Consider the following 15,339-nt stretch of genomic DNA (forward strand, 5'->3'; position numbering starts at 1 on the left):
TCTTAAACTAGTAGAGTAACAGAAATCAGCTGTCATCAGCTATGCTTTCCATCCCTATTGTGCTTATCTTCCTTATTTAAAATTGAATTAAAATGTTTTGATGACCCTTAGCTTTGTGATTCAGCATATAACACTGGCTTAAAATGAAATGAAATGAGAAACTCTTAATTACTAACTGGATGAGCAAAAGTCAGTGCCAATTTGTTTCATTTTCATTTTGTTTCATTTTTTGTTTTCATTTGTTTCAATTCTGTTTCATTTTAAATGAATGAGAAAAAAAACCCAACATGGTATCCTGTTCAGTCTCTCAACATGCACTACTTCCATAAAACAAAAGTTTAAAACTTTGATGCTTATAGATTCTATTATGTTCAATTTTAATGGAGAATGCAGTCTTACTGAAGTCTTTTCCTATTTATTTGTAATTATAGAGGGTTATGGCATATAAAGAACCCTTACAAACGAAATTACTCTCTGATTCTATGATAAGCATATATATACTGGTTCATATATATATATGCTAGAAATGTATACATAAGGGTAGTGGTGCTGGTGAATGTAATCTACACCAATTGCCGTTGTGCAGTTTCCACTTTGCCAGTGTATTAAAATATGTTTTAAAAACGTACTGTGTTTTAACAGGGGGATTGCCGGACGAGGGAGGAAGCTATGATATTTGGTGTAGCTCTTTGTGATAATGGGTTTATGCACCATGGTAAGTAAATACATTCTGCACAAGCTATGCTTGCTTTCTGTTTAATGTTATCTGCACAGTTGGGAGGAAATGCAGGGACCGATAAAGATATTACAGAACAGATGGAAAGTTCTTCCATTGTATCACTAAAGAGATTGATGTTACAATCTTGAAGAAGAAAAATAACTCTTGTACACTCTGAAAATTACATCCAAATTTTATAGCATGTGCTGAGGAATTCATCCGCTAAAGGATTTAGTGGGGGCAGTTTTATTAGTTACATTGCAAGAAAAGTCTTAAGAAAGTAATTAATTCATGTTGGCACTGATGAGACAATAAAAAATAGCGTAGGAAAGAAATGTGAGATTTTGGGGGAAATTAATGAAGAATGGAGGAGCATGACTTCAAAAAAAGGGAAGTGGTGACAATGGGAGAAAGTGGATTGGAAAAAAATGAGAAAGGATAGCAAAGAACAAAGAAGACCAGATATATTTGTAGCACCAAAATTAGGGTGAACAAGGATCCATTTAATACCATCAGAGGGAAGATTTCAGTAAAAGTATTGAAGTAGTAGGTCCTTTACTGAAATGAAAAGAGGAAGAAATTTCTTTTTTTAGCTTGTTTAGACAAGGGGTTTGAGAACATACTCTCTGGTATTGTTCATTCTTTTTCCTTTGACTTTTGAACACACAAACTGCATCCATTGGCTGTTCTACTTGCTTCCACATCCCCAGCAAACCTGCTTCTAATTCTGAACCATCTGGAGAGTGCCAGAACTTGGTGGTGAGCATCTTCAGTAGCTACCCAGCAGAACTTCTTAAAATCATGCTTTAAAATCCCTTTTCAGAAGAAGCCTTATGCTGGGTATTTTCACTAAAACTATTTCAGGCTAATATATTTTTCTCAGCTTGGTGGAACCCAGATGTTGTAGTTGAAAAAATGAGCTTAGCAATACCTATCTCTCTATAATGAATCCAAGTGACAGTTGTTATTGCATGTTAAAAGATTTCCCTAGATTCACACACACAAGAATAGTTTGCTAGTATTCAATATGTGTATGCATTTTATGGTTCATGAAAGACATGATATTTAAAAGTCCGAAAGAAAATAAATATGTGTGGATTTCTGTTATACAGTGTTAGAGAAAAGTGAATTTAAAGATGAACCACTGCTGTTCCGTTTTTATGCGGATGAAGAAATGGAAGGATCAAATATGAAGCACAGACTCATGAAACATGATCTGAAAGTAGTGGAAAATGTCATAGCCAAGTCATTACTGGTGAGTGAAACACCATCATTGTGTGCTTTGATGAGTAAAAAAATTGGTCATAGTGACAATATATTAGGACAATTTATGGTTAATAAATGCATACTTCAGTTTTTATTAATGCCTTTCTGAACAATATTTTTAAAAATTTATTTTACAGATTAAATCTAATGAAGGAACCTATGGTTTTGGTTTAGAAGATAAAAATAAGGTGCCAATTATTAAAGTGGTGGAGAAAGGATCAAATGCTGAGGTATCAAATACTCAAAATTATCTTCCCTGTTTTATTTACTTGATCACAGATGTATGTTTTGTACATAATTTAGGAAGGTCTATAGTAGTAGAAGGTGACTGAATACTTACCAAGTAAGTTGTGCCTATGAATCTTTTTTTTTATTTGTTGTTTTTTTTTGGTTGGTTTTTTTGTTTGTTTTCTTTTTCATGTTTTGTTTTGTTTAAAATACTGTTTTGAACATTATCTAACAATTATTTTCTGCCTAGCTAAATTGTCATATTGAGTGATGATGACAACTTCCAAGTTGTCATTTTATTTTTATGGATTTTATAATTTTTCAGTCATGACATTAATCATAATTGAAATAAACATTATTAGTAGAATATGAAATTGCAACTCTGTGAGTTGCAGCTGATATATTTCATAATAAAGGATGTATCAAGCTTTAGATAAAATCTGGAATTTGAGAATCTGAATGAATAAATTACAGCCTTCCTCTTTGGTAGCATTGCTTTGGATTCTCTTTGAGTTAATAAATATTCTACTGAGCAGCATGGGAGTTTCTATATATGTAAAGTTAAAGTACCGTGCTCTTTCATAAGAGAAAAACTTTGACTTAGATTTCAAGGCTTTCTAAATCTCATGGTGGAGTACAAATTTAAATTATAAATAGACACAGCAGATGAATAATATAATTCAGCCACAGAGCTAAACAGGGTGATTTCTAGCAGTCAGATTCTGCCATACTCTCAGATGGCACTAGGGCTTTGCCTGTACCCTGAGCCACTCTTTGTAGTCCTGTAGTTCAACTGTTATGGTGCTTTTCTTGTTAGATTGAAGTTTAAAGACTCTCTTGTTTTGGAGCTTACCAAATATTCACTTACTGAAATATTAATTGGGTCTTTCTTTATGAAAAGAAACTTTAGTTCCTTTGGAAAATAGTGGATGAAAAATTAGGTACTGTCATAAAATAAATGGCTCAATCAAAGCTGTTGTGTTAATTACGAAGAAATTAACTGATATTGTGATACTGTCACAAAATCTTGATTAAGACTAGGTCTTGTATTTAGCTCTCTTCAGAGTGAGTGTTTACCCTTCACAGGACTTTAACCTGTTTTAGAAGGATTTTGTGATGTAAGTCCCTTGTGCGTAGTATGTGAAGGAGTCATAAAGAGTATAAAGAAAATGTGAATGTAATTTTTTCTATTGGGGTTGCATGCCAGCTGAAGAAAACATAATGTTAGTGGTCATAAAAAGCAAACATATACACAACTGTTGTTATTTTTCCAGATGGCAGGCTTGGAAGTTGGGAAGAAAATCTTTGCCATTAATGGTGACCTGGTCTTTCTGCGACCCTTCAGTGAAGTGGATTGCTTCCTGAAAGCCTGTTTAAACAGCAGAAAGCCCCTGCGGGTGCTTGTGAGCACTAAACCTCGAGAGTAAGTTATCATTCCTTTGGGAAATTTTACAAACAACAATTGAAGTGACTTTTAAGACCAGTGGAACTTCAGAGAGCACTGCTGTAACGGGTTTTTACATGTTGTATCTGGTCTGAGTTTGCAAAGTCAAGCAATTCAATTTGCCTTGATTTTGTTTTATCCTATTTGTGAGTCAGCAGAAGAATCACATGAGTACTTCATATCTTCAGTTCTGCCGCTTTAAATACATGAAGGTTCTGCAAGTTTAAATGAAGTTTTGTTGACTATATGGACAGTTTTGATCACTTATCTCTCACTGCGCATATGAAACAAATTCCTGTGTCTGGGGATTATTTGCTTGTTTGGCACTGTCAGACTCTTTGGTCTCATGGGCCCCTTCGGCTTGTGTGTTGGTTGTGTAAACAGCAGGAGGAGATAAACAGCTCCTCATCTTTATGTAACAGATGCATTTCTGTACACAGTTTTGACCGTTCCTACCTAAACACAAGTTTTGTTATGTAAAAGAAATACAAAGTGAGGCTGAATAGGTGAGTTCAGTCAATATGTAAATGAGCATAAGTATACTAGTAAAGTTAATGTAGTTTCTCCTAGGTTATTCATAACAAAGAAGAGGGAGACCAAGAAAAACTCACCAGGAGTAATTTTTATTCAAAATTTGCAGAATAAAGATGTGACATTCTCTGTTACCTTACAGCACTATAGAGTGCTTTGCTCAGAAATGGCTCTGGTTAAGTTTTGAAGATTTGGTTTAGATTGAAGATCTGTTTTTCCTCTTGATAAGCAAAGGTGTCTTGAGAAGTAAAATGGTACCCAGAACAGAAAAAAGAGCAAAGAAATAAATAAGGCATAAAGATGCTGATAGTGCAACACCTGCTCCCACCCCCTAAGCAAACAAAAAATAACAATTAAAAAAATCCCCCAGGCCACAGGATTGTAAAAAGCATAAAAGGCATATCTTGGCCTCTCTCTAATGCAAATCTTGGTTTAATTTCTGACTCAACTTGTGGGTGAATTTTAAGGTTGAGAGAGATGATCTAGTGAATGCAGGGTTCACAGGAGTCAAATCTATTTCTCAGTGTTCCTTGCTTTTTGTCAGCTGATGCTGCTAGCACAACTGAGTTCACAGAACTTCTCTACTGAATTCTTAGCCTAAACTGCCAGTGATGGTCTTTTACAGTTCATTAGCATGTTGTCAAAGCAGTTTCAGAATGCAATCATATAGATGATATCAATATGAGTACATTAAGTGATGTTATACTTACAAAATGTTTCAGGTGAAAATGTATTAGTCTCTATATATTATTATATTTTAAAAAAATTATAGACTTCAATGAAGTTTGGATCTCCCCTCTGATGATAATCATCTCTAAATGCCTAACATTATGTATACTAGAAAAAAAAAATAAGTACAAGAAATTATGCAATTCTGTTATTCAAAATTGTCAGTAAATCAAGTTTGCTACAGTCCAAATGTATTTTAAATCACTTTTCAGCATCAATTTGAATTTGTTTGCTTTTGCAGTGGGAAATGGAGCTTGGGGCAAAGATCTCTGAAATAATAGCAGAGTTGGCTCTGGATAGAAAGGCTGCAAAGTTAAATCAGTGCACTGTTATGTATGACCTAACTTGCTCTGATAAGGGCTAATGCAGCTGTGTTGCTTTTTGTAGACCCTGAGCCAGTATCATGAGGGTATGTTAGCTTACTTTGGGCAAGCTCAGGGCTGGATTTTAAGAAGTAGATGTGAATTTTGATTCTCAGAACTGTGTTTTTGTTGGTTAGGTTTGTTGGTAGGTTTATTACTCTTGTTCTTAGACCAAGCAGGAGCTCACCCCAATGTGCTTACAAGCCATACAAACAGCAGTGGATGATTCTTACTTTACAAAACTCAGTACTTTCCACAGGTGCTCAGAAAAACTGCAGCAAAACGTTATTTCAAGAAAGTTCAGCAAGGAGAGGCACATGTTGCTGGGAGTGCCTGATGCCTCTTTGTGAGACTGGGGACTACAAAGAGTTATTTTGCAGAAGATGTGCTGTGTTTGAGGAGCTGTGTTGCAGGTGGAGCTACAGGAAGAAGTCAACTGGATATGCAGTGTTTGAGTGAACAAGCAAAAGAGATGAATTATTTTCAGCAACTACAGTCTCAGACTCCCAGGAGTCTTGAATCTCCACTGTGGCGAAGAAACACACGGACTCAGAACCCTGTGGGGTAATTAGTCAAAGAACTGTTATCCAAGGGTCTGTTAAAGATGAAGGCTGGAGGCACGTCATGGCAAGAAGGTTCCTCCTTCTCTGAATTTGGCAAGTAGGATTGGTACCTTTAACAACAGGTATGGAGTCTAGAAGGCCAGACAACTGATGAGGTGGGGGAAGATCTGTCTGGAATGGTGGGACCTCCTGAAATGACACCACCTGCACCCTGCATCAGAGCCTCCTCTGTTAACAGGATAAGAAGGGTAGATGTGACAGGAGACTCCTTCTAAGGGGAATGGAGGGTCCAACATGCAGACCTGACCCAGCTCACAGGGAAGTCTGCTGTCTCCCAGGGGCTCGGATAAGGGACATTACTGGAAAACAATCCAGTCTAGTAGGGCCCTCTGATTACTATCTGATTACTACTGGTTGTTCAAACTGGCAGTGATGAAATAAAACAGAGAAATCTGAGGGCAATCAAAAAAGACCTGAATTCCCTGGGACAATTGGTAGAGGGACCAGGAGCACAGTAGTTGATTTCACTGATTCTTCCAGTAACAAGGAATAATATCAGTAGGATTAGGCAGATCCATCAGGTCAGCACATGGCTCCAAGGTTGGTGTCAGGAGAAAAAATTTGGATTTGTTGACCATGGGATGATCTACTCAACACCTTGTCTACTGACACCTGACAGGATTAATTATTTCAGAGTGAAAATGTCTTTGCAGTTGTCGGGTGCTAGTCAATTTTCAAACATCACCTCCTAAGGGCACAGGAACAGGTAATTCCCAAATGTCAGAAGTCAAGCAGGTGAGGCAGAAGGCTGGCTTGGTTGAACAGAAATATTCTCTGGAGATAAAGCCGGAAAGGAAATGCCCAGTGGAAACATGGTCAAATGACATGGGAAGAATATAAAGATGCTGCTCACTACTGCTGGGAGAAAATTCATGTGGCCAAAGGTCAACTACAGTTGAAGCTGGCTGGAAATGTGAGGGACAGCAAAAAGAGTTTTTTCAAGTATATTAATGGCAATAGGTAATGTAAAAATAACATGGACCTGTTACAGGATGAGGATGGTCACCTCACAAATGGGGACAGGGACAGTGCAGAGGTGTTTAATTTATTCTTCACCTCCATCTCTGACATGGGTGATAGACCAAAGGGGTCTCAGTGCCCTGAACTGAAGGACCATGACTGCAAGAATGATCAGCTCCCAGCCAACCCTGACACTGTGTGAGATCTGATGCTTCAGTTGGAACTCTACAAATCTATGGGATGGAATTCATCCAAGAGTCCTCAAGGCGCTAGCTGATGTAATTCTAAAGCCTCTCTTGTTGATTTTTGAGTTGTCTTGGGAATCTGAAGAGGTCCCAGCTGACTGGAAGCTGGCAAACATGGTTCCAATTTTCAAGAAGGGGAAGAATGAGGACCTGAGAAACTACAGGCCTCTCAGTCTCACTTCTGTGCTTGGTAAAATTATGAAGATTATTCTGGAAGGTATTGAAAAACACCTGAGAGGCAATGCAGTCATTGGTAACAACCAACATGGTTTCAGGAGAGGAAATTCCTTTTTATCAAACAAAATGTCAGGCTACTTCACTGCAGTCTGCAACTTTCTCAGGTGCAGAAAAGGAGTGACAGGCACTGTTCTCTTCTCTGTGGTGACCAGTGACAGGACCCAAGGGAAAGACCTGTAATTCTGTCAGGGGAGATTTGGGTTGGATATTATAAAAATGTTCTTCACCCAGAGGGTGGCTAGGTACGGAACAGACTCCCCAGAGAAGTGGTCACAGCACCAGCCTGACATAGTTCAAGAAGTGTTTGGACAATGCTCTTGGGCACATGGTGTGACTCTTGGGGTGTCTGTGCAGGGCCAGGAGTTGGACTTTGGTGATCCTTGTGGGTCCCTTCCAACTCAGAACATTCTGTGATTCTGTTAAACTAATATGGATCTAGGCTCTGCAGTCTTCTGCAGCTTGTCTGATCAGATGTGCTGTGATCTCTGGTCCCCAGGCTCTGTCCTCTCAGCTGGGGAATACTGCCTGCCTTTCCAGGGCTTTCAGTGTTGCTGTGCTATGGCAATTTATCTAAATATCAGTCCTTTAAGGAGGAATTTTAAAGCTATGGTGGTGTTGTAATTACAATCAGCATATTGAATTTCCCTGTGAAATAGATTGTTTGTGCTGTCTCAGCTTGCTCTTATTTCTGATGTTGGTGGTGCATGGTATCTGGATTATGAATGCTGCAAAATCTGAAAACTGATTTGAATAAAATTGTGGAGTTTTACACGTTTGTAACCTATATGCTGCTGAATATTAAAATGCTACCTGTTGCTACATTCATGTTAAATCTTTGCTTGTATCAGGACAGTTAAGATTCCTGACTCTGCAGATGGACTTGGATTCCAGATCCGAGGTTTTGGCCCATCTGTTGTCCATGCTGTTGGGAGAGGTAAGCCATAGGACCTGTCAATGATACTGGTAAATATACATTTAATATCTAAATGACTTGGTTGAGATAAGTCAAAATTAGGTCTAGTAATCTGTCTTAGATTGTTATTTTTCCCAAAGTAACAAACAATATTATATAAACTCAAGCAGAATCGTTTTGTGTACTTATACTCTGTAAGCTTTGGATGCATCTTCCAACTCTTTTTTTTTAATGTTGTTAGACCAATGTAGGAAAGTTAAGTTAAAGCTGTGCATTCTTTACAGATTAAGTAGTTGAAGGATGCAGTATCACTTTGTCCAATGAATGGCTGTTGGGAACCTGTGTGTTAATTTGTTAGATGGCTGTATGGTTCTGCAGCGTTCTGAAGACATTTTACAAAAAAAATGTGCTTTTTACAAATATTTTCAAGAGTGTTAGTGGCTTTGTCTTGGTAATTCCGTATGTTTCATGTAAATACTGTTTTGGGATGTGATTTTTCGATCCTTGCCATCCTAACTCAATGTTTTTGAGCAGTGCACTTGTGCTAAAAGAAGCTGAAGCTTTATGCCATGCTGTCTCAGGTTTTTTGTGGTAGAGCAAAGTGACTGTATTTTCAGCTGTGGGACAGTTGTGTCTCTTTCCCCATCCTGCCTTTGTAACTGGGGAATTAAGAGTGAACTGATCTGCAAAACAGCCTGATTTGAACAGAGTTTAATGATCTTTTTTCTAGGCTGTGGTGCCAGAAATTTTATTTTCAAAAGAAAGACTAATGAACTACAGACTTATTACCTGATGTGATAATTTTTTCTGCACCTGGATCTCAATTCAGTTGCCTATCATTATTCATTATGCACATTCTTTATTCTGATTAGCCTCAACAATATGCAAGTGCTTGCTTGCGGGGTTTGCTAAACCTGGAAGACTTTAAGCATGTGCTTAAATACTTTGCTGAATTGGGACCTTGGGGTTTTCTGAAGAGAGATTTGGGTTTGGTTTTTTTTTTTTTTTTTTGGAGAAGGATATTCAATAAGGTCAATTTGTATGTTTATTTTTAGACTTTTTTGGGGGGAGCGAAGATTATGATAGCTGGTAATAGTGTAATTTCCAATTACTTTATTTTATATTAGATTTTAAACACAGCTTTAATGTAATAGTGATAATCCCTAAAATGAGGGAAGCTCATGTATATTCTGTAAGTTATTTCCTTGTCAAATACGCTCAACTGACAAGTCATGAAGTTGTGACAAGCTTTCTATTTGTCAGCCCTGCAAATTCAGTCTAGCCTTTTTTTTATAGCCCCTAGCTGCTGCACCCAGTCTGGCAGTCTCCAGGCAATAGATTTTTACTTCCTTGGCACTTCTGTGGCAGCATCAAGAGGCATTAGGAGGTGAATGTTCAGGTAGCTGGAACTAAGGTCATACTCCAGCAGGCTGTCTTTCAGAAGTGAATTTGAATTGAACTGAAAAGACCTGGAAACAACTGCTATTTTTGTAGTGCCTATTTAGTCACTAGATTTTTCCCAATGTGGTTATTCCATTGTGAAAATAAGTCACTGAACCACATATTTTATGTTGCTTAAAGAGAATGTTTTGTTTTGGTATCATGTTGTGTATGTCCCCCTGTCCCATCCTCTGATAATTTAATTTGAGATATTCTACTTAATTATCTTTGAGATTTTGATTTATTGCTGTAAGACCCTCTGCTATAATTGTGTTGGCAGGGAAGATGAAAATAAAAACAAAACATTTGGAAATGTCTTTGGAATTTAGATATTTAATTTCATGATTAACATGATACTCTAGTATGCTTTCATACTTCTTTATGTATTGCCAGAAACCTTCTCTTTTGTATGTAAAATTGAAACACCTGAATTAAACAAAAAGCTCATAAGCTTGGGTTATATAAAAGTAGGATAAGTTGTAATTAGTGACTTTCAAGCTAGAGCCATTTTATCCTTTCGAAGTCCTTTTCTTTGAGGTGAATTTTCTACATTTTCATATTGCTAGTCAATGTTTGTTGTTTTATAAAGTAGCCTTTATAAAACTGTCTGATCTCTTTTATGGAAACATCTGCTGGCAAACTCCATTTTCTTGGCATCCAGCTGGTCTACAGAAGTACTCTGTGGTCAGGGGAAGTATGTAAGAATCAGTCAGACCAGGTTCTGATTTTCAAAAAAAAAGAAGGTTTTTTTGGACTGTGAGCTCAAAAGGACATGTTTAGAAAAAAAAAGTCTGGTAACTATGTGGGTTTTTATTAATAGGAACAGTGGCAGCTGCAGCAGGCCTCCACCCTGGCCAGTGCATAATCAAAGTGAATGGAATTAATGTCAGCAAAGAGACTCATGCAAGTGTTATTGCTCATGTCACAGCCTGCAGGAAGTACAGGAGACCAATGCAGGTATGTCTCATTTGGTGTCCTCGCACATTTTCTTCTACGTTTCTATTTTTGTCAAAGTAAACCAAAGCAAGTGTGGTGCTTATCTCTGTGCACATTTCTGTTGTGTTTGCGTGGCGTGAGAGGAAAGAAGTGGTGAATGAAACTGAAGAGAAGCCAGTTGAAACATAAAAGCTGACGATTGCTCCATGGTGATGTTCAAGATCTGCTTGGTTTCTGCACTGAAATAAATATCATAGATAATTTTTGTATGGTGTTTTTAAAGGGCTGTTTCAAGCATTTCTGCAGTCTTAGGCAGAAAGCATTTTGAGATAAATTCTCATCTTGATGGAGAGGGAATCACACAGCTTGCTGCCTGCTCAGCAGCAGGAGAATGAAATGTTTAAAACTGATCTTCTTCCAGAATTTTGTTACACTTCAGGACACAGAGAGCAGAGTGCATATATTCCATGCATAAAAGTAATAGTCCCCATTGCATTCCAGTCTTGACAATATGCATAGTCAAGGACTCATAATTTCCTTTTTTTTTTAAGTGCATGCAGATTTTTTTCTCTTTGTCATGTTAGTTAAGGATAAAATCTCAGGCTTCCAAGACACAAACTTAGGAAGAAAAACAAACCAAGCTGGATTCTGTAGTGTGATTTTCCAATTCTCTGTAAATTTTTCATAAACTGTGAATCAATAATTAACTCCACAAACTCTTGAAACTCTTGAAGTACGTATTTACTGAGGAGAAAAATCCAGCTAAAATGAAGCGTTGAATCCTTCTCCCACACCTAATGCATAGTTATAAGAATTATATAGTTAGAACTGGGTCATATAAATACAGCCTTTATGAAAATGTTCTTGGGATGTTTGTATTTAAATGATAATACAGAACTGAAATTGTTACATGGCATGTTGAGATAAAGCTCACCTATGCTTTAAAGGAAGATGCATTCTAATAAAGAGAAAATGTCCTGTTCACTAGTAGCAAAACTGGCTAGAATAAAAGATAAATTAAATTCATTATAGCAGTTTTGTTCTCTCTGTGTATAGCTGTAGACTTCCTATGGATATTAGTGACATCCAAAGGTGGTTGATTAATGTTGGCTGCCGTGAATGCCTTGACATTAAAAAATTACTTTGGTTTTTTTTAATTGCTTGTATAATAACTTCAAGTTTTTTCCTATATGTAGTATTTATTTCAGTTTTAAAAGTAGCTGATCATAATTCAGCAAATTGCAGATAACCGAAGTTCCTCAGACAGACAAGAAAAACTTCATTTAGGATGCAATGTTATCAAAAACTATGGGAGAATTGTCTTGACTAAAGTAAATGGTAATATTCCCACTGGTGCAAAGACAGCTAAAATTTAATTTCCTATTCAGAAATTTGGAGGGGTTTTAAATTATTATTTGGAAAATGACTATGGATTTCTCCTATTTTGTAAGTACAGTGCATACAGCCTATCATTTAATTACCAGGAATATTGCAGTCTCTCCTGTGGTTCCCAATTGCATAATTGAAAGGGAATCTTTTTCTGCTTCTTGTATCTTCTACTTCTCAGGGTAAAAAGTCTTCCTAATTGCCTGGAGCATGAAGCTTCATTTCAGATTCTTTGAGTCAGTAACTGTGTAATTTTTATTGGACAGTGTTTATCTTCTGTCTTGTCTGAATAAAGAAAATTGAGATCAGATTTTACTTCTTGGAATTACAATTTCCTTGCAGTGATATTAATCATGATGTGACACATTTCTGCTTAGTTTGTTCTCCTATGATGATTTTGAAGAACATTTCTCCAAGGCATATTGCATTAGATGGTTTGTTAACTTTTGGAAAAGGAGCTTCCAGTTTAAGTAGTTAGTATTTCGTATTAGAGGTTGGTATGGCAGTCTTCATGCTGCCAAGCAAGTCTGTAAGAATCCATAAATAAGCATCAAGCTTTGAGGTGAACCTGCAAAGAAGTGTGGATTTCAGAAGCATTCCTGTTGATCAGATTCTGCTCAGCTGTCTTCCAACAATCAACACAGAGCTCTTAAATAAGAAAATTAAGCTTTCTTATTAAAGTATTTCTAAAAGTAAACTATTTAAAGTATCATTAGTGAAAAGCAAGGCATAGATGAATCTAGGAAGCCTGGAGAAACCATACCAATGGAAGAAAGATAGAAGCTGAATGTTGTATTTTAGCAAAGGATAACCTGGTGTATTTGGCACTTAGCATGAAGATTTTAACATTTAGTCTGTTTGCTGTCCTTGTTTAACTTTGAATCCTTCCATGAACTTCTTTCTGTTATTCAGATTTGTCATAATAATGACATTTATTCTGCTGTAGCTATTGGATAAGGAGTGATGAACTGACTGTCAAGCTTGTTTTGAAGTAAGGGACAAAGAGTAATCTGAGGATGCCATGCTTGATAGGACCTTCCACAAGGGTATGATGGACATGTGCCTGAGTTGCAGACTGGGTAGAAGATGTGAGACATACATGTGGCTTCTTCAAAGGTTGTACGAACCATGTAAGCCACCATTCCTGTGCTCGTGTGTCACTCAGCCACAGAAGATGGTGGATTTTTGGAGTCTATGGTTCTTTTTCTTTGAGGGGTGCTAATCTGTGAGAAAAAAGAAAAAGCATTTGTTACTGCTCTAGTAAAATAAGTTTAGTAAAGGCAAACGTAAGTAATGAAGGCTGCAGTATAAGTTCTTTGTGCCAGTGACCCATGGGTGATAGATTAACTGGACATTCTCTGTCTTTGGTTGATATTCCATGATATTTGCCACTGGATTTGAGGATGCACAGCAGATTTAGCAAAGCAAAAATTGGTGTTTTTTTCTTCCCCTCGTGATTTCTTGGGGAAAAATGTTTTTCAGTCTGCAAATTGATTTGAAATGTCTTGAATTATTTTTGGCAGAGACATGAAAATGATGGATGTCATGTTGTCATAGACTTCATACTGTCTCATGACAATACATGCTGAAATAAAAAATAATTTGCCAAAATTCTTTGAATGGTTTTATACAATGCCAAAATTCTCTTTTTTTTTTTTTTTTTTTTTTCTTTTTTTTTTCTTTTTTTAATTTAGGCCTCAAAAATGGTGAAATAGCTGTTATCAGTTGCACTTGCAAATTTTTTTCTAGCTGTCCATTTTCTGTTGTTTTTCTAGCAAGATTCTATACAGTGGGTATACAACAGCATTGAAAGTGCACAGGAAGATCTTCAGAAAACAAACACCAAACCCTCTGGAGATGATGGAGGAGATGCCTTTGACTGTAAAGTGGAAGGTATGTGATGCTTGTTTGATTTTGTTGTTGCTGAGAATTCTATTATAATACAAGGAAAATGTAGGCAGTGGGTTGTTTTGCAGAGAGGAAATTTTGAGCAGATCATAAGATGTGTTTTACAAAAGGATTTGCTTTCTTATGTTTTCTAAACATATAAATTTAACATGGTATTATTTCAAAACTACTATCTTTCCCATTAGAGAAAATACTTCTGTGAACAGTGATGAAAATCTGTTTATTTTAATTTGTAAAAAACATAAACCTAGGTGTTACCTGATGTATTTTCCCCACTAGTAATAATTTATGGCAAACTAGATACATTAGTCATTACTGCATGGGAAATAAAAAAATTGCTATTCTTCAGATTATTTTCAGGCAATTTACATTTAAATAAAACTGCATTCATCTGCAACTTGTAATTAAAGAGACTGTTAACACATGACTTGTATTTATATCCTCTTCATAAATGCAGTTATTGTGGTTTCATTTCTGAATGTTGACAGTTTTCACAGTGATTTTCTTCTACTTTATTTAGAAATTCTCAATTTTCCCTTTTTTGGATCTTTCTTAATGTCTCTGGATTATAAATGAAATGGAATTATCTCCCTTTAATAATAGTACAGAAAGAGTACTGCCTGTTTTGCAGTCCAGTATTTTAAATCTATAAACTACCAGTGTTCTGATTGTTATACCGTTCAGCTAGGTTTTTTAATGAGTGTTTTAAAATAGAATGATCAGAACATACGTCTTTCTAGAATGTTTGCCTATCTCCTTTGTAGTTCATTTAATGGCCAGGACTTGTCAACTGATTTGTGTTACTTTATTTATTCTAGAAGTAATTGACAAATTTAACACTATGGCAATAATTGATGGGAAGAAAGATCATGTGAGTCTGACTGTTGACAATGTTCATCTGGAGTATGGAGTGGTTTACGAGTATGACAGCACAGCTGGAATAAAGTGCCATGTCTTGGAAAAAATGATTGAACCAAAGGGATTTTTCAGTTTGACTGCAAAGGTATGAAGCATTTTTTGTATGTTAATGCTTATTATGTTTAATGCCAATGGAAAAACTTCTGTCTTTTTTTTACTCTTATGATTATATGTCTTTGATTTGATACCTTATAATTGATCACCTTTATCTCTTTGATGTTTTGGAGGATGATTGTGTGCTCAGGAGGAAAATGAGTTATGTTGTTACTATAAATTGAGCCTTTAAATCTAAAAAAAGTTAAAATATCTTCAAAGTTTTCCATTCCTCCTGCCCCTCTCCCTTATCTCTTAATTATCAAATAAAACTTGGGAGAAAGTGAAAGATCCACTAAAATATCTATAAAGGCTATATATTACCCTCATCTCTTCAACATTCCTTTTATTTAGTTTTCTCTCACCATTATAGCAAGGCTTCAGTCTTTGCTGGGCAGTACA

General features: G+C 36.4%; 1 protein-coding gene across 1 annotated transcript in view; it reads left to right on the top strand.

The window, feature by feature from the left end:
• Positions 1-15,339, top strand: part of PREX2 (phosphatidylinositol-3,4,5-trisphosphate dependent Rac exchange factor 2) — a 173,575-nt gene that overhangs the window by 78,117 nt on the left and 80,119 nt on the right. The window contains exons 15-22 of the mRNA XM_066332148.1: positions 643-715; positions 1,831-1,973; positions 2,122-2,214; positions 3,487-3,635; positions 8,192-8,277; positions 10,517-10,653; positions 13,794-13,911; positions 14,745-14,929. Of these exons, the coding sequence (XP_066188245.1) occupies positions 643-715; positions 1,831-1,973; positions 2,122-2,214; positions 3,487-3,635; positions 8,192-8,277; positions 10,517-10,653; positions 13,794-13,911; positions 14,745-14,929 (984 nt within the window). The remainder of the gene's footprint in view (positions 1-642; positions 716-1,830; positions 1,974-2,121; positions 2,215-3,486; positions 3,636-8,191; positions 8,278-10,516; positions 10,654-13,793; positions 13,912-14,744; positions 14,930-15,339) is intronic.

This window comes from Sylvia atricapilla, chromosome 1 (genome assembly GCF_009819655.1).
Source record: "Sylvia atricapilla isolate bSylAtr1 chromosome 1, bSylAtr1.pri, whole genome shotgun sequence".
Lineage (NCBI taxonomy): Eukaryota > Metazoa > Chordata > Aves > Passeriformes > Sylviidae > Sylvia > Sylvia atricapilla.